The sequence below is a fragment of the Kryptolebias marmoratus genome, linkage group LG1, assembly GCF_001649575.2.
Source record: "Kryptolebias marmoratus isolate JLee-2015 linkage group LG1, ASM164957v2, whole genome shotgun sequence".
NCBI classification, from domain to species: domain Eukaryota; kingdom Metazoa; phylum Chordata; class Actinopteri; order Cyprinodontiformes; family Rivulidae; genus Kryptolebias; species Kryptolebias marmoratus.
The window spans coordinates 20,678,421-20,698,587 of NC_051430.1; the positions used below are offsets into that span (position 1 = coordinate 20,678,421).

The following is a 20,167-nucleotide window of genomic DNA, read 5'->3' on the forward strand; positions in this document are numbered from 1 at the left end:
GATCAGCTGCTGCTGCTGTGAAGAATCTGAATGATACGCTCGAACAGGAAGAGTTAAAGGAGGGACTTTCTGAACAAAAATAGTAAATGTGTCTAATGTCAGAAATCAGTCAGGGTCATAACTGTTGCATAAAGACATCGACTGAAGCATGTTTGGTTTGGGGTTGTTTTTAAATATTTTTAGGGATTTGATTTTCCATCTTCTGTGCCGACATTCCTGCTATCATTCATTTATTCAAAGACTCTTTAAAAAAGGAAATTGTGGCAGAGGAAATGTGCAACATGGACAGTAAACTAGAAAGTGTTTTGTTTTCATATCTTTTGGGTGATTAGAGGGATCAGATTAATAAAACCTGCATTAGGTGATCTGTGTGTCTTTGTTCGTGTGTTTTTTTGTGTACTGCTGTCTAACCTTACATCCTAAAGCTCCGCTACCTGCAGGGCATTCATTCTTTCATCTCCAATCTTTGTAAACAAAAATGTATTTCATTAAGTGCAGCCAGTGCCCGTCGCTTTTCTCTTTTATGTTTTTCCACTTTGATTCCTGTCATGGTTTTAACAGCATTCATAATGAACCTGAAAATGATTTTATCCAAGCTGAAAAAAACAAAAACTAAAAATTAAAGCGATAGAGGAGGAGGAGACAGGATATAAAAGTGAGGCAGCAGAAGGACTGAGCATTATTCTGGAGAAACAGTCTTTTAAAAAAAGGGCTTTTTAAGTTTTTGAAGACATAAAATGACATTTTTGTCTGCTTTCCACCCTGATAGCTAGCACTAATTCTTACCAAATAGGAAATGTAAATATGACTTTAACACTTTGCCTTTAATTATCTCCCCCTGACTGGGACATTCCTCTTAAGACACCACTGAAAACACAGAAAAAGCAAAACTATGGCAACATCGAAACGGAGGAGCGAAGGGAAACAAACCCACCTGAGTTCTCTCTCTTACGCCTTCGACGTGGAGAAGAATAAAGTTTCTGCTGAACGCCGAGAAGCTGAGGACGTCTTCAACCGCCTGGACAGGGACAAAGACAACCAGTCAGAGGAGGCCCTCAGCAAAGACGACGAGGAAGATGACGGGGAAGAAGACGAGAACCGCTCAACTCTGGAGGAACCATCAATCAGCAAAGGACAGGCTGTCACCAGGTGAGAGGTCAAAGGTCAGAGGTGGTGTTTCAGACAGCACATCACAAACAGAGAGGGCGTTGTTCGAGTTTCATGTTTAGACTGAGGATAGCAAAAAGGTCGCTCTTCAAATAAAACTATTTCACAATTAAATCTAGAGTAACTGCACGGCAACAGTAATTATACAGTAATTAGTTCATAATTAATTTAGGGAGTATAATAATACAGTTTTTTCGACAATCTCACATGAAGTTACATGAAGGAAAAAACAACTTTCAGGTCATTATTAAATTTTAAAGAGAGCAAAACAAAAAGTGTTTTACAATGTTTACATTATTAATGAATCAAATGAAGATTTTTAGTTTAGATTAGTTGAGTGTAACTAAAATATTGTAAATACCTGCTCGCTGTGACTGGATTCGCTTCATTAAGTGTTATAAAAATGTCTGGTTTTAGGTGTAAATTAAACATCTTAGATCTGCTGATAAAGACAAACTAAAAACTTACCGCTGTAATACATAATGTACAGTATGATGTTTTCAGTTTGAAATGTTTACATGGTATGAAGTTATTAAAATACAACTTATTTTGCTCTTAAGATTTAAATAATCCAAAAATGCACCAACACAACTTTACATTTTAATGTCTGCTCCTCCTGTTTTCAAACCAGATCAACACGAAACCTCCTTTTAAAAGTTAAAGTAAGTTGTTTACAAGGATGTAACCTAAACCTAAAGCCCAAAGTGCAGAATGGTGAAAATAAACAGTGATGGGTTATTTTAGGTTATATACACATCAGTGATAACAGGGTTACATTTTGACCTAAATTTGAGGCCATTTTTTGCATTAAAGCTCTTTTTTCTGATTCATGTCTGTATCTGCTCAGACTCTGCTCACATTATCAGATCAGAGTGAAGGATAGAGGGACACCGAGCTGCTCAGTGAACATGTCCAGTTTTAAACTTGAGAACTTATTGATGTTTTTAGATGATCTAAATCTAAAAGCCTGTATACGGGGATACACTCACTATCAGCAGGGTTACAGATGTAATTTAAAGTGAAACCTTGTTTAATAAAGTTTAATTTGAAGTCAAAGCTCTTCCCACTCGGTCAGTTTCAGTCTGAATCCACACCTTTCTATCTGCGGAGGGAGGAGTGAACAAACACACTGTGACACACACTCAGGTACTGAAGTCAGGTGTGTTACCTGAGTCACACGGCAGCTTCTATCCACACAGCTGACTGCTCCAAGCTGCAGCAGGAACAGGAGTCGGCCCTTTGGATTCTTTTAATCGCTTCAATTCATCCAAACCTTTGCGCAGCAAGTGTTTGGACAAGAGGGGGTCGAGTTTTGGAAGTTGCCATTTTTTTGTCGGATTCCTGGGCTTCATTGAGTCAATAATTCTGTGAAACGCTGCCCCTCCATCTCCCCCCCTCCCCCCCAGCAGCCAGCCCCAGCCACCCATCGGGGGCATGAGCGCGGAGGAGAGGGACCGGCTGTGCGCCCTCTTCCGCGCCTACGACGCCGACAACTCCGGGCGCATCGAGAGGAGCGAGTTCCTCACCGTGTGCGCCGAGCTGCAGGTGTCGGCGGCGGAGGCGGACGGGATCTTCGAGCGGCTGGACGCGGACCGGGACGGGACCGTCAGCCTGCGGGAGTTCCTCCGCGGCTTCCACGGCCGCCACGGCGAGGACGCGATGGAGGCGCCCGGGAGAGGCGCGTCCGTCGCCTGGGAGCACTTCGAGAGGAGACTGGGCGAGCAGGCCAGGCACATCCCCAGGTGAGAGCGCGCACCTGTCCGCGGCCGCGTGCCTTAAATATGGAAATGTTCAGGAGATAGGAGCGTGTCCAACAGAGAGCGCAGTGTGCGTAAAGATGATAGAGGCACTTTATCTCCGCGCGGGGGGACGGTGGATGCTTATTATTAGCTACAAGGACTGAAAATAAGGAAGAAATACATAAAATTCTGCTGTTTAAGAGTCCACACGTCCTGCAGGCTGATCCCTGAATGTCAGCTGTCAGACTGCAGGAGTGGACATTCAGTCAAATGTGTTTTCAGTCCAGACGGTGTTAAAAAGTTGTCCCACAACCTTTAAAGCCATAAAGGTGTGTGCATGTTCTGCACTTACTTTTTTCCCCTGAACTTCAAACTACATTTCTGTCAGTTTTCAGTAGTTTCTTATATTTCACAGCTTTAGGGTTTAATAACTTATTTATAAATTCTATCATCTTCTCTTCCATTTTACTGATTTGTTCATGATCTGAACTTATCGACCAGTTTGTGATGTTATTGTGTGAATCTTTTTTTATAAAATGGTTTGGCAGTGTCAAAATGAGGATTTTACCACCCCAAAAATAACAAACAAGAAAAAAACTAAACAGTATTTGTGGCTTTAGGGAGTCTGTTAAAAAGAGGCTTCACCTTTACAAACACTCACTGAATTTAATATTGTTTATAACCTTGAAGCATATAAATGAATTGTTTTATTTAAAAACCAAACATTTCTCATGGTGTGTAAAGAGAAACTCATTAGAGTAACACACGGCAGTGACAGACAAATTCACTGAACTGGTTGTTCTGCTGAATGCAGGACGTTGATCCTTCTCCCATAACTACAGCTGATAGATGTCTTTCACATCTTAAATCTAAATCTGTTTGCTGGGAACAGATTTGCAGAATGGAGCAGGCCGACCTTGAGGCTCCAAGAACTTGTTTAAACAGAGGAACCATTTTGGAAACCTTAACTTTATGTTAGTAACATGTTACAGTGTTTGAATTGTGTGTGTGTGTGTAGGTGTGTGTGTGTGTGGCTTCAGGCCTGCCATGAGACCGGTCCTCGCGCTGCTCTGCTGTGGCATCAGGACATTGATTATTACAGTGGTGCCATCTGGTGAAAAGACTTCCTTATCTTTGAACCCTCACAGTCGCTGCTCCTGCCTGCCAGATCAGAGATGGCAATTTGGAAAATTAAGTACACATCAGGAGCAAAAAAAATCAATTATTTGCCCTTTTAGTTTATTTTAGACTAACATAATAAGATGAGTTGTTATTCTGCCTCTCAGCTGACTGAGATTAATAAGTGCTCAGGCTGTAAACTAACAGATAAGTTAAATATGTATATGTGTGTATAAAATGCTCATTTAAGTGCTTTCCTCAGCTTGGTTTCATGTATTTTATCCATCCTTCTTCTTCTTTTTCTTTCAGCTGTTCCCTTTTCAGGGTTCTCCACAGAGAGTCATCCTCCTCCATCTAACTTTGTCTTCTGTGTCCTCTGTCCTCACTCCAACTCCCTCCATGTCCTCTCTAACTGCATCCATATGTCTCCTCTTTGTCTTTTTCCTGGCAGCTGCATCTCTCATATACCCACTGTCCCTCCTCTGCTCATGTCCAAACCATCTCAGTCTGGCCTCTCTAACTTTATTTCCCAGTCCTTCAACCTGTGCTGCACCTCTGATGACCTCATTCCTAATCCTGTCCATCCTCATCCCTCCCGAGGAGAACCTCAACATCTTCAGCTCTGCCTCTTCCTGTTCTGTCTCCTGTCTTTTTGTCTCCAAACCATACAACATGGCTGCTCTCACCACTGTCTTGTAAACCTTTCCTTTGACTTTTGCTGCCACCCTTTTGTCACAAATCACTCCTGAAACTTTCCTCCATCCGCTCCTATTCTTCATCTCATCCATTCAACCATTTTTTTAGACCTGCTTTTTTTTAGACCATATTTGCAGGGAAGCTGGTGTGTATCTCCAGCAGTCAAGTTTAGGTTCAAACAAAAAAGAAAAAAAAATATTTTGTTTCCTTCATTTTTACTGTATTAGAAAAAAAGATTACTTAAAAAAAATAACTTACAATAAGGTAAAATATCCTTTTTTATGTTGTTATTATGGAGCTTATATTGGATTTATTAGTCCAGTTAGTTTGATAAAGTTACACATACTGAATAAAAGTGTCTAGTTGCTGTTTTCTGCAACTTTAGATCTTATGGACGTCTTCTTGGCAACCACCTCTGTTTATATTCGTTTACCTTCACACGTCTGATTCTGGATTATTGTTGCCTGTTTGTGTTTATTCTGTCTGACTCTGCATGACGCAGCACTCAGATGTGTGTCACTGGGAGGCATCGACTCAATGTCACACTGTCTATATGCACAGGATTACAGTCACTAGACAAACACACACTCTGCACGCTTACACAGGCTAATGTGAACTTCCTGGTGTGACGCACAACTTGTTATATAATTATGTCTTCAGACTGACCTGCGGTGGGTCAGCTGTGTGCTTAGATCGCAGACATTGAGGTCAATTCGACACATTGTTTTGGGACCATCGTTTAAAAATGACACAAAAGTAGAAGTTTTGCTTCTTCTACTTCTTCTTCATAGTTAAAACTTCCTGTTTTCTTGGGTCAAACACAATAAAGCAGCATAGTTGATTGACCAGACAGGTCTCTGCTGTTTGTTATAAGGGTTTTATCTCCCTCCGTGTGTATTAATATTTAGTATAAAAGTGTAAAAGTTATAAAGTCAAACACTGATGTAATGGTTCACAAATACAACAGAATATTTCCCATCCTGTCTGACATTATTAGAGGACAGTTTTTACCCTCGGTCGGCTGCAGGTGATCTGTTTTTAAGGGGCAAAGGGAACCCTGACCTTGAAGCCATGTCCCGATGTTCTTCCAGGCCCGAGCAGGCAGCGACGTTGTACCAGAACATCAGCCTGACCGAGCCCAGACTGATCCCTCAGCTCGAGAAGGTCATCGGGAACTTCAGCAAAGAGATCAGGCAGCAGAACGTGGAGATGGAGAACCTGGCGCTCGCCATCAAACGGTGAGAAACACACACACACACACACACACACACACTCGCACAACAAGAATTATCAATGTTTGCATCTGACATCAGTGTTAGATTGTTTTGTAACAAAAGTAAAAGTTAAAACAACAAGTACTGATTGTTTCTTAATGTGATTTATGGGGACGTCATTACAAAGCTCCACTGTTCTTCAGATACATGGACTAGTTTTATTTTAGTAGTTTTATTACTTTATTGTTTAATTCCACAAGTTAACAATACTCCAAAAAATATGTACCTGAATACTTTTATCAACTTATAAATTACAGGACACTATGGAGTTTCGTATTCTTCACTTTGTTTATTCAAGTGTTCAACTTTGTTCAGGATTATTTTCACTCAGTTTTAAAAGATTAGATATGCTTTAATTGTTATTAGATCTTAACCTTTTACATTTACAACCCCGAGCTGTTGGAGCTGAAGGAACTCAGAGGAATATCACTCAGGCTGCAGGAACAGTTAATTATTTGCACAAGAGTTAAAAGCCCGTCATTGTTAAAGTGTCAAAACATTGTCTTAACCCTAAATGTACTTCAGTAAAGCAATATTAACTGACTCAATAAGCAGCGTTAAACCTGTAAAATATAAAACTTTAATGCTGCTACGACTTGTGGAAATTTTATTTCACCGTAGATTTACATAAAATTCCAGTTTCTATGAAGCTAAATGTTTTAACGTTGGTTTTATTATATTTTAAATGTGTCTGATTTGGTTTAAATGTCGGGGAAAAGTCGTGATCAGTCGCAGGTTTAATAAATATTTTGTTTTTATCCTGCAGGTCATGTAGTTTAGTTACATTTTAACACTTGAAGTTGACTTCAGAATCCAGAGTAAACTGTAAGTGATGTTTGCTGTTTGTGAAATGCTTGTTTTGTTTTTTTTCAGAGCCCAGGACCAAGCATCGATGCAGCTCAGCGAGATGGAGGAGGAGATGGACCAACGCATTCAGGCTGCCGAGAGAAAAACACGAGAGCAGGTGGGACCAAACAAGACTCCTCCAACATTTCAAGACACACAGAAAATCTAACTTGTGTGGTCAGGATTCAGTATTCGGCGCTGGCTGCTGTTAGCTTTTTGTTAGTTTTTTTCTTCCTCTGGGGGTTTGTGTGGCGATAAGCGGCCTGGGTTTGTTCAGCTCTTCCCTCATGTCAAACAAACAGCCGAATATCAGCTCACTCATCCAAACTCAGACACGCCTGACGATCAGATGGATTTCTGTGGATATGAACCAGCTGGCAGACAGACGGAGGCGGTGGAGCATGTTTAGTCGTCCAGTTTCAAATGATAAGGCCGCGCACATTTGCTGCGATAAGATTCAGTGACATGTGAAAAAAAAGGATAATGATAGTGATCAATATGGATCAGAACGGGGAAAAACAACAAAACTTTAGGTGAATTATTAGTTAATTCTGAGCATTTTAATAAGGTTGTTTATGTTTACAGTTATAATATATTGAGATAATCTCCCAAGTTTCATTCGACTCAGTAAACCAAAGATTATGTTGTTTTTCTCAGAGATTCTTGCACTTTTTAAAAGTCTTTTTGTCAAGTCGGTTTGATAACTTCAACATAAAATTAGCAGGAACGTCCAGTTGACAGTAGGAGTTGTGCTTTAATATTTCCTCTCTGCTTTCCCTTGACACTAGTCACTACTAACACTGTTAGACTCGAAAGAATAAAGCCAAAATTAAGCATTAAGTAAACAGATTGCCTGTAAAAACTTGTAATAACTGTAATTACAGTTGTACATTGATGACGGCGTTAAAGAAGAAGCTTTGTGAGTTTGGTTGCAGCAGTGGTGTTACTTCCTGCGCGTTGTGTTTAAATTCTGTGGATTTATTAAAACTGGTTTGTTCTTTCTTGTGAAAACATGTCACCCCGTGTCCATGTTGGTCACCTGCTGCCAACACCACCCTTTAATGTGAGCACACACGTCTTTAAATGGAAAGGCAAGACTGCGTTGTTGACTTACTGAGTTGATACAAGCAAATTTACTTAATTTTGACAGTAAAGGTGAAGAAAAATCACATAAAATGAATATATTGTGCATGCTTTTTAAAATAAGCCATTTAACACAAACCTTTCTGCCCTGTTTGACTGAATGGATTGTAAATTTATTAAATCCTTCAATTTCTTTGTAGGTTTTGCAGTAGATTGCAGCCAGATGAAAACTACAAGTCTCTAATGCTCCCAAGGAGAACAAAAAAAACTTTCAGAAAAACAAAACCCACATCAGGAAAATAGAGGAGGAAATGAAATTTGAAGTAAAACAAGCACAAGAAAAAAATACCAGATAGACTAAATACTGAGGAGGTGATGACAAATGTGTTACAGCTCAGTGGATTTCAGTAACACAATCCAAGAAGGAAACAGAGACAGGAAATCAGCGAACAAGGGGTTCTGACATTTCAAAATAAAACAGGAACAGGGTGTTTCAAAAACACCTTAAAATATAAAACTTCCTGTTCAAAAGAAATGATGAACTTTGACAACATTACTTACTAATCCATACCAGGAAGTAAAAGGCCCACTGCGTTCCATAGTTTTATATTAAGACCTTCTTATTTTGAAAAATAACACAGTTTTAGCCTTTTTTGGAGAAATCTTAGAAATAACATTTTGCACAATCTCACACTTGGAGCGTGTGTTGGTGATGACTCTCAGCTACTACCACACCAAATCTAAGATGGCAGCCATCTTAAATCAGCTCCAAAAGTTAGTCAGCTGTAGATGTGCAATCAGTGATTACTTTCTGAGAGTTTCATTAAAATTCATCCACTGATTCATAAGATATTGTGCTGACGCTCACATAAACACACACGCAGGCAGTTACTTTATCGCCCGCCTTTTGGTAATTAAAAAAAAAGAAAAAAAAAGATTAAACACTTGCAGAAGCAGTCAATAAAACATTTTATTTATTTAACTGAACTGATTGCGCTTTATCTTTGTTCCCAGTGGTCTGATGAAACTTGAGCAGGAGCATAAATTCTGCCGGCGTGTTATCTAAATGTTCTCCCTCGGCAGCTGCTGTTTGTTCAGTCCTAAAATAGCCCAGGAGACTGGAGGACATTCGCCCGTGTCCTCCTGCATTGTGACATATGAGCAGACAGTCGGGGTCTGATGAACTTCTTTCTACAGACCTGAACTCAGACAGGTGCTGCTGATTTTCCAGCTCCCTTTTATCAGTGCTTCAGAAATCTCTCAGAGGGGATATTTAAAGTGGACAAACAGACACATATACAGGCTTTAATAAAACACAACGGCAGACTGTTATCTTATTAAAAGTGATGTAATTTTGTTCATCCGTGGGCTTCTTGTGTGTGTTTCTGCAGGAGAAGAAGCGAACAGAAGCGGCCCTGAATGATTTACGAAGATCTTTTGAGACAGAAGTGTGTGAGCTGCAGTGTAAAATCCAGAGGATGCAGATGGTATTTTTGTTGTTTTGTTGAAGTTTTCCTTTTTTTCTTTGCACCTCTCCCAGTAACTTAAAGTTTTTCCCACATAAACTGTTGTTAAAAGATGATTTCTGCTCTTATTGGGTTTAATTTATTTATTTTCAGACTAAGCTGCGCACATTTGTCATAAATAAGCAATAATCAGCAATGATTTTATTCACTTTACAGTGGGATTAAAGCCTTTTTAGGAAAGTACAATCATCAACTGTTTCATTGCTGCATCTTAATGAAGCACCAGCTAAGTTTGATCTAGTTAAACACAAACAAACAGATTTTTAAAATCTAGTTGTTGGTGTTGTAAAACTGACATTCACAGGATGGTAAATCATGTATTTATTGAGTTTTTCTTTTTAAAAGCATCATAGAAACACAAGCATCCACTAAAGTTAAGACAGAATTAGCTGATTAAGGTGGTATAACATTGTGAGAGTGGCCTTAATTTAAGATTAAATCATTTTAATCCTGAATATTTGAACCCCTTCATCAGATAGAAGAGAAATACAGGAACATCACTGTGAAAGACGAGAGCGCAGCTTTGAAGAAGAGGATCAACGAGCTAACGCTGGTGAGTACCGATACGTCTGACACAGGGTTTCTGCTGTCTTTTACTGATGTTTTTCCTTTTTGATACTGTTTCTGTCTTTTTCCAGGAAAACCAGAGGTTAAAGCAGGAGCTGCTGAAGTCTCAGACCAAAGTGGCCTGCTTGCAGAGCGACATGGACTCTTTGAAGACGGAGTTAACGGATCAAAGCATGAACTCCGAGCGGTAAATTAACACAGACAGACACAGAGACACTCAGAGACACAGAGATACAGAGACACTCAGAGACACAGTGAGACATCGAGGCCCCTCCTCGATCAGTTTGTCCCCCAGAGGTTTTGTTTTGTCCGAGTCGAAACAGGATATCCTGGAGCGACTTCACACACAATAACCTTCCTCAGAAGGGTTGCTTAGCAACAGAAGCAACAGAGCCAGCAGCGCTGAAGCCGCCCCGCCGGCACGGACGAGCTCATCGGTCGTTTCTTTATCTCTCAGGTGTTTTGGGGTCGCTCGTAAACTGGCTGTCACATCTGATGGAAACTAAGTGATGCTGCCGCTAAAGTTATCACAACTTTATGTTTTTGTTCTTGTTTTTTAAAGAGTGTTGTTGTGTCGGGACAGATCAAAGTTTCCAACAGAGCTGCAGTATTTAGATGGCGCTATGCTGTGCAGAACAAGTTAAAGATCAGACTGATTTTAATCAGAACCAGATTCAGATTCACAAGAAACAAAATGACAAGAATAAGTCATAAATATCACAGTTTCAGAGACAATAAAACAATCAGAAGACCAGTTTAATAAATATATTTCACCAAGTTTAAGGTGAAAGTTTATTTGCTGCCTGTGTAGAACAGAAAGGATCTGTTGTTCCATCCCGTATAACCCTTCTAAATAAAATGTATAAGTGTCATAAAAGATCATAAAATAAATGCGCTCTTACACCAGAGCTTCTCTTGTGTCTTGAATTGGACACTAAACTGTCTGATAATCGTGTCTTAAGATGTGACATAACTCTGCAACGCAGAACCTCTTTGATTTAAAGTCTAAATGTTTAGCTTTTAGCCTAAAGTTTTACATTATTTATCATAAAACCGTGACATAAATGGACACATATGAGCTGAACTGCATCAAATTCAAATTAAACCTGTCTCTGCAGTAGATCTTTTGCAGGTGTAGGAATAAAAGTCAAGTCAGCATTGTGCATGACTCCGAAGCTACAAATTCAGACATTTTTCATGAATAAACAGGTGTTTCTTTTCACACTCAGTAAGTGTGTTTCTCTGCAGAGACGAGGAGCTCATGAAACATTTCTCCGACGAACGAGACATCCTGGAGCGGCAGATCGAGATTCTGCAGTAAGTGGCATTCCCCCCCTTTACAGAAAACGCTCATTCTGAAGGGATCTGCTTTAATTAAATTTATACAAATCTTAATCAAAAGCATTCAAATCTGTTTTTGGTTTTTTTTTTCCCTGTGTGGACAGAACAGCCAACAGGAAGCTCCACGACAGCAATGATGGGCTGAGAGCTGCTCTGGAGAAGATCCCAAGGGTAGAATTGGACTTTTCATGAACTTGCTTCAAATTACAAGCTCTTAACTGGAAAATAAACTTGACCTGTGCACTGAAACACAGCTTTGTTAAGCCAGGACAAAAAAACTATTCATTTTTTTCTCTAAATTATTGATCCAAGCTTGGTTTTAAAGTGAAAACTGAACATTCTGTTACAATTTAAAGTGACTAAAACGTAAACCAAAAAGGCAAAAGATGGAAAAAAAAGAGTTGTTTTGTGTTACAGTCTGGTACAGGTGGGTCATCGGGAGAAGCTGAGAGGAACAGAAGTAAAAGCATCTGCTACACATCCCAGTACGCATTGATAGACAGGTAAAATGCACATATTTAAGAGAAGCATACTGACTGATTGAGTTTAAGGTTGAATTTATCATTTATATCACTTCTTTAAGCCTGTTCTGAGCAGAACAGTTTCATGTATTTCTTGACCAACTTAGATTTTTTTTTTTGTCTCCAAAGTAAAGTTACAGTGGATGGAAGTAGAGGTTTTAACTCCTCTGATCTGCTGCACAGGATGAAGCTACAATTATTCTGGCTGCATCATTAAATAATATAATAATGATGAGTATTAATAGAATAATAATGTCTACGGTGTTTCTTTCAAAGTGAAAATTCATATATAAATGTTTAAATGTTCACATAAACATGTAGAAGGGTCTGGTTGTGCAAAGATCACTGATGTCACCTCCTTTAGGACAGTGTTTCTTAATAAGGAAAGTGCCTCTCGCACAGCGACTGCTACAGGCACCAGCTCCCCGCGACCCGGAATGAGGAAGCAGGGAATTTATAGAAATTAGAATATAGAATATTATAATAATATAATATAATAATAATATAGAATTTATAGAAAGCTCTTTGAATGACCTCAATTTGGAGAAATAGAGTTTAATTTTGATTAGATTGATGAGCTAACAGCTAGTTCAAACGTGGCCAAAAGCAAATTCAATATTTGACATTGGAGATTTTTTAAGAGGTTCAAAATCTTGGACTAGCCTTTAGCTCAACAGTCCGATAAAAATGAAAGTTTATTTCTCCAAACTGAGATATCTACATCAGGTAAGCTATTAATTATTAATAATCTTTCCACAGAACCCCACTCCAAATGAGCTGAACTTTCCTCAGAGTAAATAACGAGCTGAGTAAAGCAAGAAAACAATCAAAACTGTCTTTTTGTTGTTGCTGTCCTGACGTCCTCATCAGGCTCAGCCAGCATTTGGAGGACTTCCCTCTGTACAGCCGCCGGCCCAGCTGTGACACTCTGGCTCTGGCCATTTGTGACCCCGGCCTGCGGCGCCGACACAGCAGCGAGTGCGAGGAGGACAGCCTCCCGGAGATCGACAGCGGCCTGTCGACGCTCAGGCGCTCACACGGCGGCTACGACTCAGAACACGATGTCAAGGCTCAGGACGAGGAGGACGAGGAGGAGGAGGAGGAGGAGGAGGAGGAGGAGGAGGATGAGCCGAGGACGAAGGTTCTCGTTCATGTTTATGAGGACAGTGATATCATGCTGGGAGAAAACTCTGACAATGAGGTGAGCTAATAAAAACTCAATCTTTCACATAATGATTCTTTGTTCAGAGGTTTTATCGGAGTGTTTCTGTCACAGGCAGCAGAAACACAAGACGGTGAGTCGGCAATCGGGTCGGACAGCAGCTCGGTTCTGGACTGGAAGCCGAATGACTCACTCAGTGTCATCACGCCCTCCGCCCCGACGATGAAGAAAGCCCTCAGTGCCATCAGTGCTGAGGTGAGAGAAGCATCGAGGTTTTCACTCAACTTATCAGGAGGAAAAACTAAAGAACCGCCTGAAATACGAATTAGAAAATGTGAGGTAAAGACAGCTTCCAATGATGAGAGGAAAACTGGGAAGAAAACAAATCCAAATCAACAATTAGCTGGAAAATACTTTAGAATTTAGTCATTTGTGATCAAATTTTGATTAATTTCAAGATTTCTTATTTTTTTTGTATTTTTGTGAGGAACATTTTAAGAAAGTTATTGATATCAGCAGTTGTTTATTTGTTTACAGGCCTATTTTCTAATAAATAAGGATTCTGTTCCAAATGTAAATACAATCATTTTCAGATAATCTTAACTGTTTATTTGACTGAAAACAACACATACATAATTCAAATAAAAAAATGAATCATATATAATATTAAAACTGATTAAATATTTGTCTTTTTTAAATTAAAACAAGCTAATTAGGCTTTTGTTGACAACAATAGGACCAGAAGCAATAAATGAGGGCCTGAGCTGATCCGTCTTTCTCAGACAGGACTTTGCTTATTTCAGCAACATCCTGCCAAAACACATGTTGCAGGCCTTACAGCTGCATAAAAATAACAACATAAAGAAATATTTTGTTCTCAAAACTATATTAAATGGTTACACAGTGTGATGAAAAAGAAGAGCTGATATTTGTACTATTTTCTTTATTCGTGAATGGCACTGATCATAAAAAGAGAAACAAGTAACAAAAGCTGCGTCTGAAAAAGTAAAATGAAGACTAAACCAGTTTGACAAAACATCTGGTATTATTGGGGCTGATGTGTCTCTTCTCCTCTCTCCTCTGTCTCGTCTGCAGAACGAGGACAAGGAGAACGCTGACCTCGGCTACATGACTTCGGAGAAGGCCTACAGGATCGTGTTAGCTGGAGATGCAGCAGTGGGCAAATCCAGCTTCCTGCTTCGCCTCTGCAAGAACGAGTTCAAGATGAACTCCAGTGCTACTCTGGGTGAGCCGAACAAACAAAGCCTGACCCTTTAATCAGCGTGGAAATCTTTCTATCGTCTCACTACTTCCTCTAATCTTTACTAGATCTTAAAAATAAGTGCTTGATTAACAGGGAAATGTGAACTGGCTGGTTAAAGATTCCTTTCTGTACCATTAAACATTCTGTTTTTTTACCAGAATGATGGTGTCTGCTCCATATTTTAGCCCACAAAGCACATTTTACCAGCAGAACAGTTTGACAGGTTTATCTCTTTTGTGTTTTCAGGCGTAGATTTCCAGATGAAGACGCTTGTTGTCGACGGAGAGCCAGTTTTATTACAACTATGGGACACGGCAGGACAAGAGAGGTGCGTGCTGCCATGACGGCCTGACTAATTAAAACATACAGTAGAGAGGAAAAGGTTTGACGTCTCTTCTCTCCTCCGTTCAGGTTTCGGAGCATTGCAAAGTCTTATTTCCGACGCGCGGACGGCGTGCTGCTGCTGTACGACGTCACCTGTGAGAAAACCTTCCTAAACATCAGAGAATGGGTGGACGTGATTGAGGTAAGACTCCGCTCTGATTCTCCAGACGTTTGAACAGAAACAAACAGAAAGTCGAAGCAAGTTTAATGACTCTGATGCTGTGGAAAAAGTCAAACTGAGTGTGGGTGTTTCTCTCCTCTCGCCTGCAGCAGATATGTAAGTGTTTGGTGTAAAACATGCAGGTTGGGATCTGCTTTCATTTTGTGCACGTGTGGTCATCTTTTTATTACTGGTTGGATCGGTGTTTGTGATAAATGTGTGTTCAGTGTGGACTGGTTGATGTTTATCTTATTTCTGATTTGTGTGTGTGTGTGTGTGTGTGTGTTCTGCACATACAGTAATGACACAGTCACAGCTCTGTAGAGTTATCAAAACTGAATTCCTTCTCCTCCATTTGCCAGGATGTATCCCAGGACGACATTCCCATCATGCTTGTGGGTAATAAGTGTGACCTCAGACAAGATGGAGTGGACTGTGTTCCTACCAGCTATGGAGAAAAACTCGCCATGGTAAAAAAATATGAAGTAGTTTATCTCACTAAACTTGAGAGGAGATTTTATTGACTCCACATGTGAACGCCTTGTAACTCATAACGAAACAAGCCGTTTAACTCTCATGGTTGTACCCGTCAGACGTACAGCACTCTGTTCTGTGAAACCAGCGCCAAAGACGGATCCAACATCCTGGAGGCCGTGCTGCACCTGGCCAGGTGAGATCCTGACAGCTGATTGGATGAAACAACTAAGACGTGCTATCAGCTGCCTTCCTAAAAAATATCTTAAAATCTTTGGTGTGGTTATTAAATACCTGTGGGCTTCCCTTTTTTTTGCGTTCGCTAAACCAGGAAATAGCTGTTTCACATGAATGCAGATTGGTGTTGATGATGAAAAAGTTGAATCACATAAATACTAATAAATACTTCCTAGGTTTTCAATTTCCTCCTTAAGGCAACATAGCTCCTTATCTGAATCAAAGCTACAACTTTACAAAGCCCAAAGCTTTTCATAAAGCAAATTAAAACAAACAAAAACAACCTACATGGTTTTGTTTGTACATAAATAAATACATAAATATGAAAAGCAACAGGGGTGATGTGTGATTTGTAGCACGTTTGGCAAAGTTTAAACAAAATGCAGTTTATTTAGTCCAGGTTTAGACTGCTGAATTTGTTGCTTTAAAGAAACTGGAGCTAAAACAGAGAAACAAAGGGATGAATTATCTTCATTATAAGAAAGAACAAAGACAAATAAATATTTAATATAATGTGCTCTACCTGCAGCTGATTGTCAAATAAAAGAAAAATGTAAACAACTGATAAACACCAAAGACCATGTGATGAGAAAAGAAAATCAGATTTTTCCTCCCCTTTTCTTCTTCTTCTTCTCCTGACAGGCTGGTAAAGAAGCACGCTGCGTTTGAGGACAAACGGCCCGATCAGTCGCTGCCGGATTTAGACGCTCCCAGAAACAAACCGAAGCTGTCCTGCTGCACCTGATCAAACTCCTCCTCTCCCCCATCCGACTCATTAATGTGAAGAGTGCACAAGTTTAACGAGGAACACGGAGAAATCTGCAGAGAGGCAACAGGAACAAAGTATCAGTGTGAATAAACCAAAACCTGTTTGACATGAGGATGAAGGAACAGGAAACAAGAGATCACATCAAAGAAATCCCCTAAAACAGTGCAAACTTTATGCCATGGAAGTGATACTTTAGTTTATGCGATTACACGATTTGCAGAAGTTCCTGATTTATTTTATAGTATTTTCCCAGACTGACACATCCTTGTTGTGACTCCAGCCGTGAAAGTGAAGGAAATCGCTTTAGAAGAGGCAAAACGCCACGTGTCAATGTTTGCACATGACGGAGTGCAGAACATTTGCCATGATCACAATCTTATAAACTGATGTACTTATTAAAGCATTTGGGTGTTCTGCTCTTTTAGATCCTCGTGTCGATTTAAAACGTTCCCTTCTGGGAAATCTGAGTCAGGCTTTGTTGAATGTGAAGAGCATCAGTTGCCAAAAACAAGGACTAAGATTTATGGCAGATCTCTTTGTTTATTTATAACAAGTTCAGGTGCAATGTCATGATCCACTCTCATTATTATAATACCACAACAGTGTTACTTTTTTTTTCCTACTGCTTTTTTTGTTATAGAATATGCTTTTGGACAATTCAATCTCCACATATGCTACAGAAACTGATTGTACCTTCTGTTAACAATAACAAATGTGACATTATGCATAAAGCAGAGCCCTCAGACACAGAGTGACACTTTATTTCTCATTAATATGACAAATTGTTCCTCCTATTGTTATACAGCTTTGTTTTAAACTCTAATGTTGATGTTTTATTAACTGTCTGTGTCTGACAGGCAGTAAAAATGATTCACATTAAAAGTTTGTCCAATTCTCAGAAGATGTCTGATGTAAAAACGTTTGTGGTTTGAACTGAGGTGGTTTTGCTTCCCTGCTTTTCAGATACTGAACTGACCACTGAACAGCTTCAAAATGTGCCTCAAATGTGTCTCTGCTTAACAGAATGCGTCACAATCCTGTTTGTGAGGACCACATGATGTTCAGAATCAGTTTTTGTTACTCATTTTTAAGTTCAGGACCTTTTTTTACACACAATGCAACTAAAAAACCTGAAACCTAAAAAAAAAAATCATATTATCAGAATTTAAATGTATTAGAAAGAGAAGTCTGATTGAAAACATAACAGCTGGAAGTAAAAATCTATCATCTGACTGAAGGTAAATGTTTGTCCCCTCACCGGTGTGGCTTTGGCAGAGGAAGCGTCGTTGTTCAGATCTGATTTATCGTCCTGACTGGATGAATCGGCTTCACCTGCGCAGGTGTGGAGAAAACGTGGCTTTCAGAGCGATGGCTCCTGCTGCTGCTCGGCCTGCTTGGCTTAGATTTGAACCAGTCACTGTCAGTCTTTATGATAAACCTGTTACTCTTTTTGTTTTTTAAGTGTGCTGCAGCCTTAGGAGCCGCAGTAAACATTAACAAACATCATGTTGGGATCTTCCTGCTTGTGAGACAGAAAACCTTCTGTAATGTGTACAAAAACACAGCCTGTCTGTCTTATAAGCCAGCTAAAAATTTGCTGAAATGAACTTTCAGGAGTTAGCATTTGCTGAAATGGAAAACATGAAGTCTCATGAAGATAAATAAATAAATGTCTCAACCTCAGAACTGTGACTAATGTTGTATACTCCTTGGTTTGGAGGTATTAAAGTTATTCAGCACCTTTCTCAGATAAAAATCACAAAAGGATTCACAACATAAAAAATAAACAGTAAGAAAAATAACATAAAAGTTCTATCTAAATTTAAAAAAAAACTTAATTTCACAATTTTTTAAAAGAATTACTGTAGAAATAATAAAACAATATTCTGATTTTAAAACATTGTCAGTCATGTGTGCTTATGAGGATTGATTTGTGAGTGAGATCATTGCGCAGAAACGTCTTTATAATTGTCCTCTTTGTTCACAAATTTGTAATATTACTCTTAAATATACTTAATAAACTACCAAACAGCAGAGGAGAATTATAAAGAAACTTGTAACAAATATTGTACCAGTCCTGCAACATTATCAGACAAATTGATCCTGCAATATTAAATGAGTTGTTTTGTTTTTTTTTTTCTCTTTAGTGTCAAAAGAAATCTCAAAACAGGAAACAAGTCATTAAATCAGACATTTTCTCCTTGGATGATTGTTTTAAACACCCCCCCTGTTGGCAGCTCTCTCTTTGCATTTGAAGGAGTCTCTGAGCGAATACGTGTTTGAATAACTACATATGTTAAGGATATTAGAGTGTGTGTGTGTGTGTGTGTGTGTGTGGGTGGGTGTGCGCGTGTGTGTGTGAGTGTGTTCAATCAAGCTGGCACGGGTCCCTGTCTGCACTTCCCATCTGTTTACATTGTCATGTGCTTGATGAGGCGAGACTACTCATTTGTCAAACAACATGTGGGGTAGCAGAGGTGGGGATGGGCTGTGAGTGTGTGTGTGTGTCTGTGTGTGTGTGTGTGCGTGCGTGTGTTTAGAAGTAATAAGGGGATAATTAGATAAGGGGACTGTGCATCCAAAAGGTTAATGACAGTAATGAATATATTAGTGTAGCAGAGAAGCAGTTGTTGTTCTGCTTCTGTGGGTTTAGAAAATGAACTCACAAAGACCCGACCCGTCCTCGTCCTGTAAATTATTCTTGGAAATTCATCTGATTTTTATCATTTCAAAAATAAAAACGGGAAGAGAAAAGACTTGAAAGAATAAGAAAACACAAACATGGAAGCACAGCATCGACCGTTCCTTTGAAACACGTCCTCAGTGTCCGTCTCACGTCGACAAACCTGAGTCTAAATTAATTAAAACGATTGTTTCTCGTTAGCACAAAAACACAAACATATGGAGGAGAAGGGGTGTTACCATCTGGGAAGGTCAAAGGTCAGACAACAGGACCCACTCTGATGACATCTGGGACAAATCAACGCTCGTGTCACACACACACACACAGTCTGATGGGAGATAGATGTCTGTCATAGTGTCTAGTTTTGTTAAACTCAAAAGATACACAAGTTTTAATCATTTCTAAGCTCTGACTCAGGTGATGATGGTGTTTGGGTTAGTTTTATCTTTTCTTGGGTTAGAAATAAAACAAGCTCACTTGAGCTGTTTTAATGGCCATAAATCTTGTGAGATTTATTTTGATTTTATTATCACACATTATTATCACATGTCTTAATATAAGAAACATGCTGTCTTTTCATAAACATGTCTATATGCAAGCTATCTTGAAAAAAACCCTCCATTTTTATGATCTTTTGTGTGTAAATTCAGCTGTGTTATGCCACTTCTGCAGGCAAGAGGGCAGCAAGCTCCTATTTATGCTTTTATGGCTTTTATTGTGCAGTGGAGTTTATTGTTTTGTGCTACTGCAGAGCAGATTTGAAGCTGCAGCGTCTCATCATTTAAAGGTGATTTGTAATTTTTAATTTGTCTGTAAAAATATGATTTATTGAACTTGACAAATCCCAGCCAATAACTGCTGAAATCCAAGCAGTTAGTTTGTTTAAAACAGATCTAACATGTTTTGCTTAAAAGAAAAAAGATGGTGTGGTTTATAAGGAGAAACCAGATGAACGGAATAATAATTCAGCTTAAAAAGCATCCTTTACAGATTGTCTCTGTGAAAGTCACACCTCCCAGAAACCAGTGTCACTTCAGTGAAACACCTATAATGTGGTGTGAATGTAATAAAAAGAGGAGACTCTTGTTGCTCTTGTTCTTATCTCATCTCTGTGACCGCTCATTCAGCTCCGCAGAAGGACAAACAGGGATTAGT

The 20,167-nt window shown here is 39.4% G+C and overlaps 1 protein-coding gene across 2 annotated transcripts; it reads left to right on the plus strand.

The window, feature by feature from the left end:
* The first annotated feature begins 669 nt into the window (after positions 1-669).
* rasef (RAS and EF-hand domain containing) lies at positions 670-18,012 on the plus strand. 2 transcript variants are annotated; one of them, XM_025005378.2, is made up of 18 exons: positions 670-1,149; positions 2,574-2,909; positions 5,813-5,959; positions 6,869-6,959; positions 9,316-9,411; positions 9,926-10,003; positions 10,089-10,204; positions 11,266-11,334; positions 11,463-11,529; positions 11,776-11,861; positions 12,750-13,080; positions 13,156-13,296; positions 14,137-14,287; positions 14,552-14,633; positions 14,717-14,831; positions 15,212-15,319; positions 15,443-15,519; positions 16,203-18,012. In XM_025005378.2, the coding sequence occupies exons 1-18, from the start codon at positions 893-895 to the stop codon at positions 16,303-16,305; spliced, it is 2,451 nt and encodes an 816-aa protein (XP_024861146.1). In that variant the 5' UTR covers positions 670-892; the 3' UTR covers positions 16,306-18,012. The 2 variants fall into 2 exon arrangements, with proteins under 2 accessions (XP_024861146.1, XP_017269118.1); XM_017413629.2 differs by having other exon boundaries at positions 2,577-2,909.
* Positions 18,013-20,167: the final 2,155 nt, after the last annotated feature.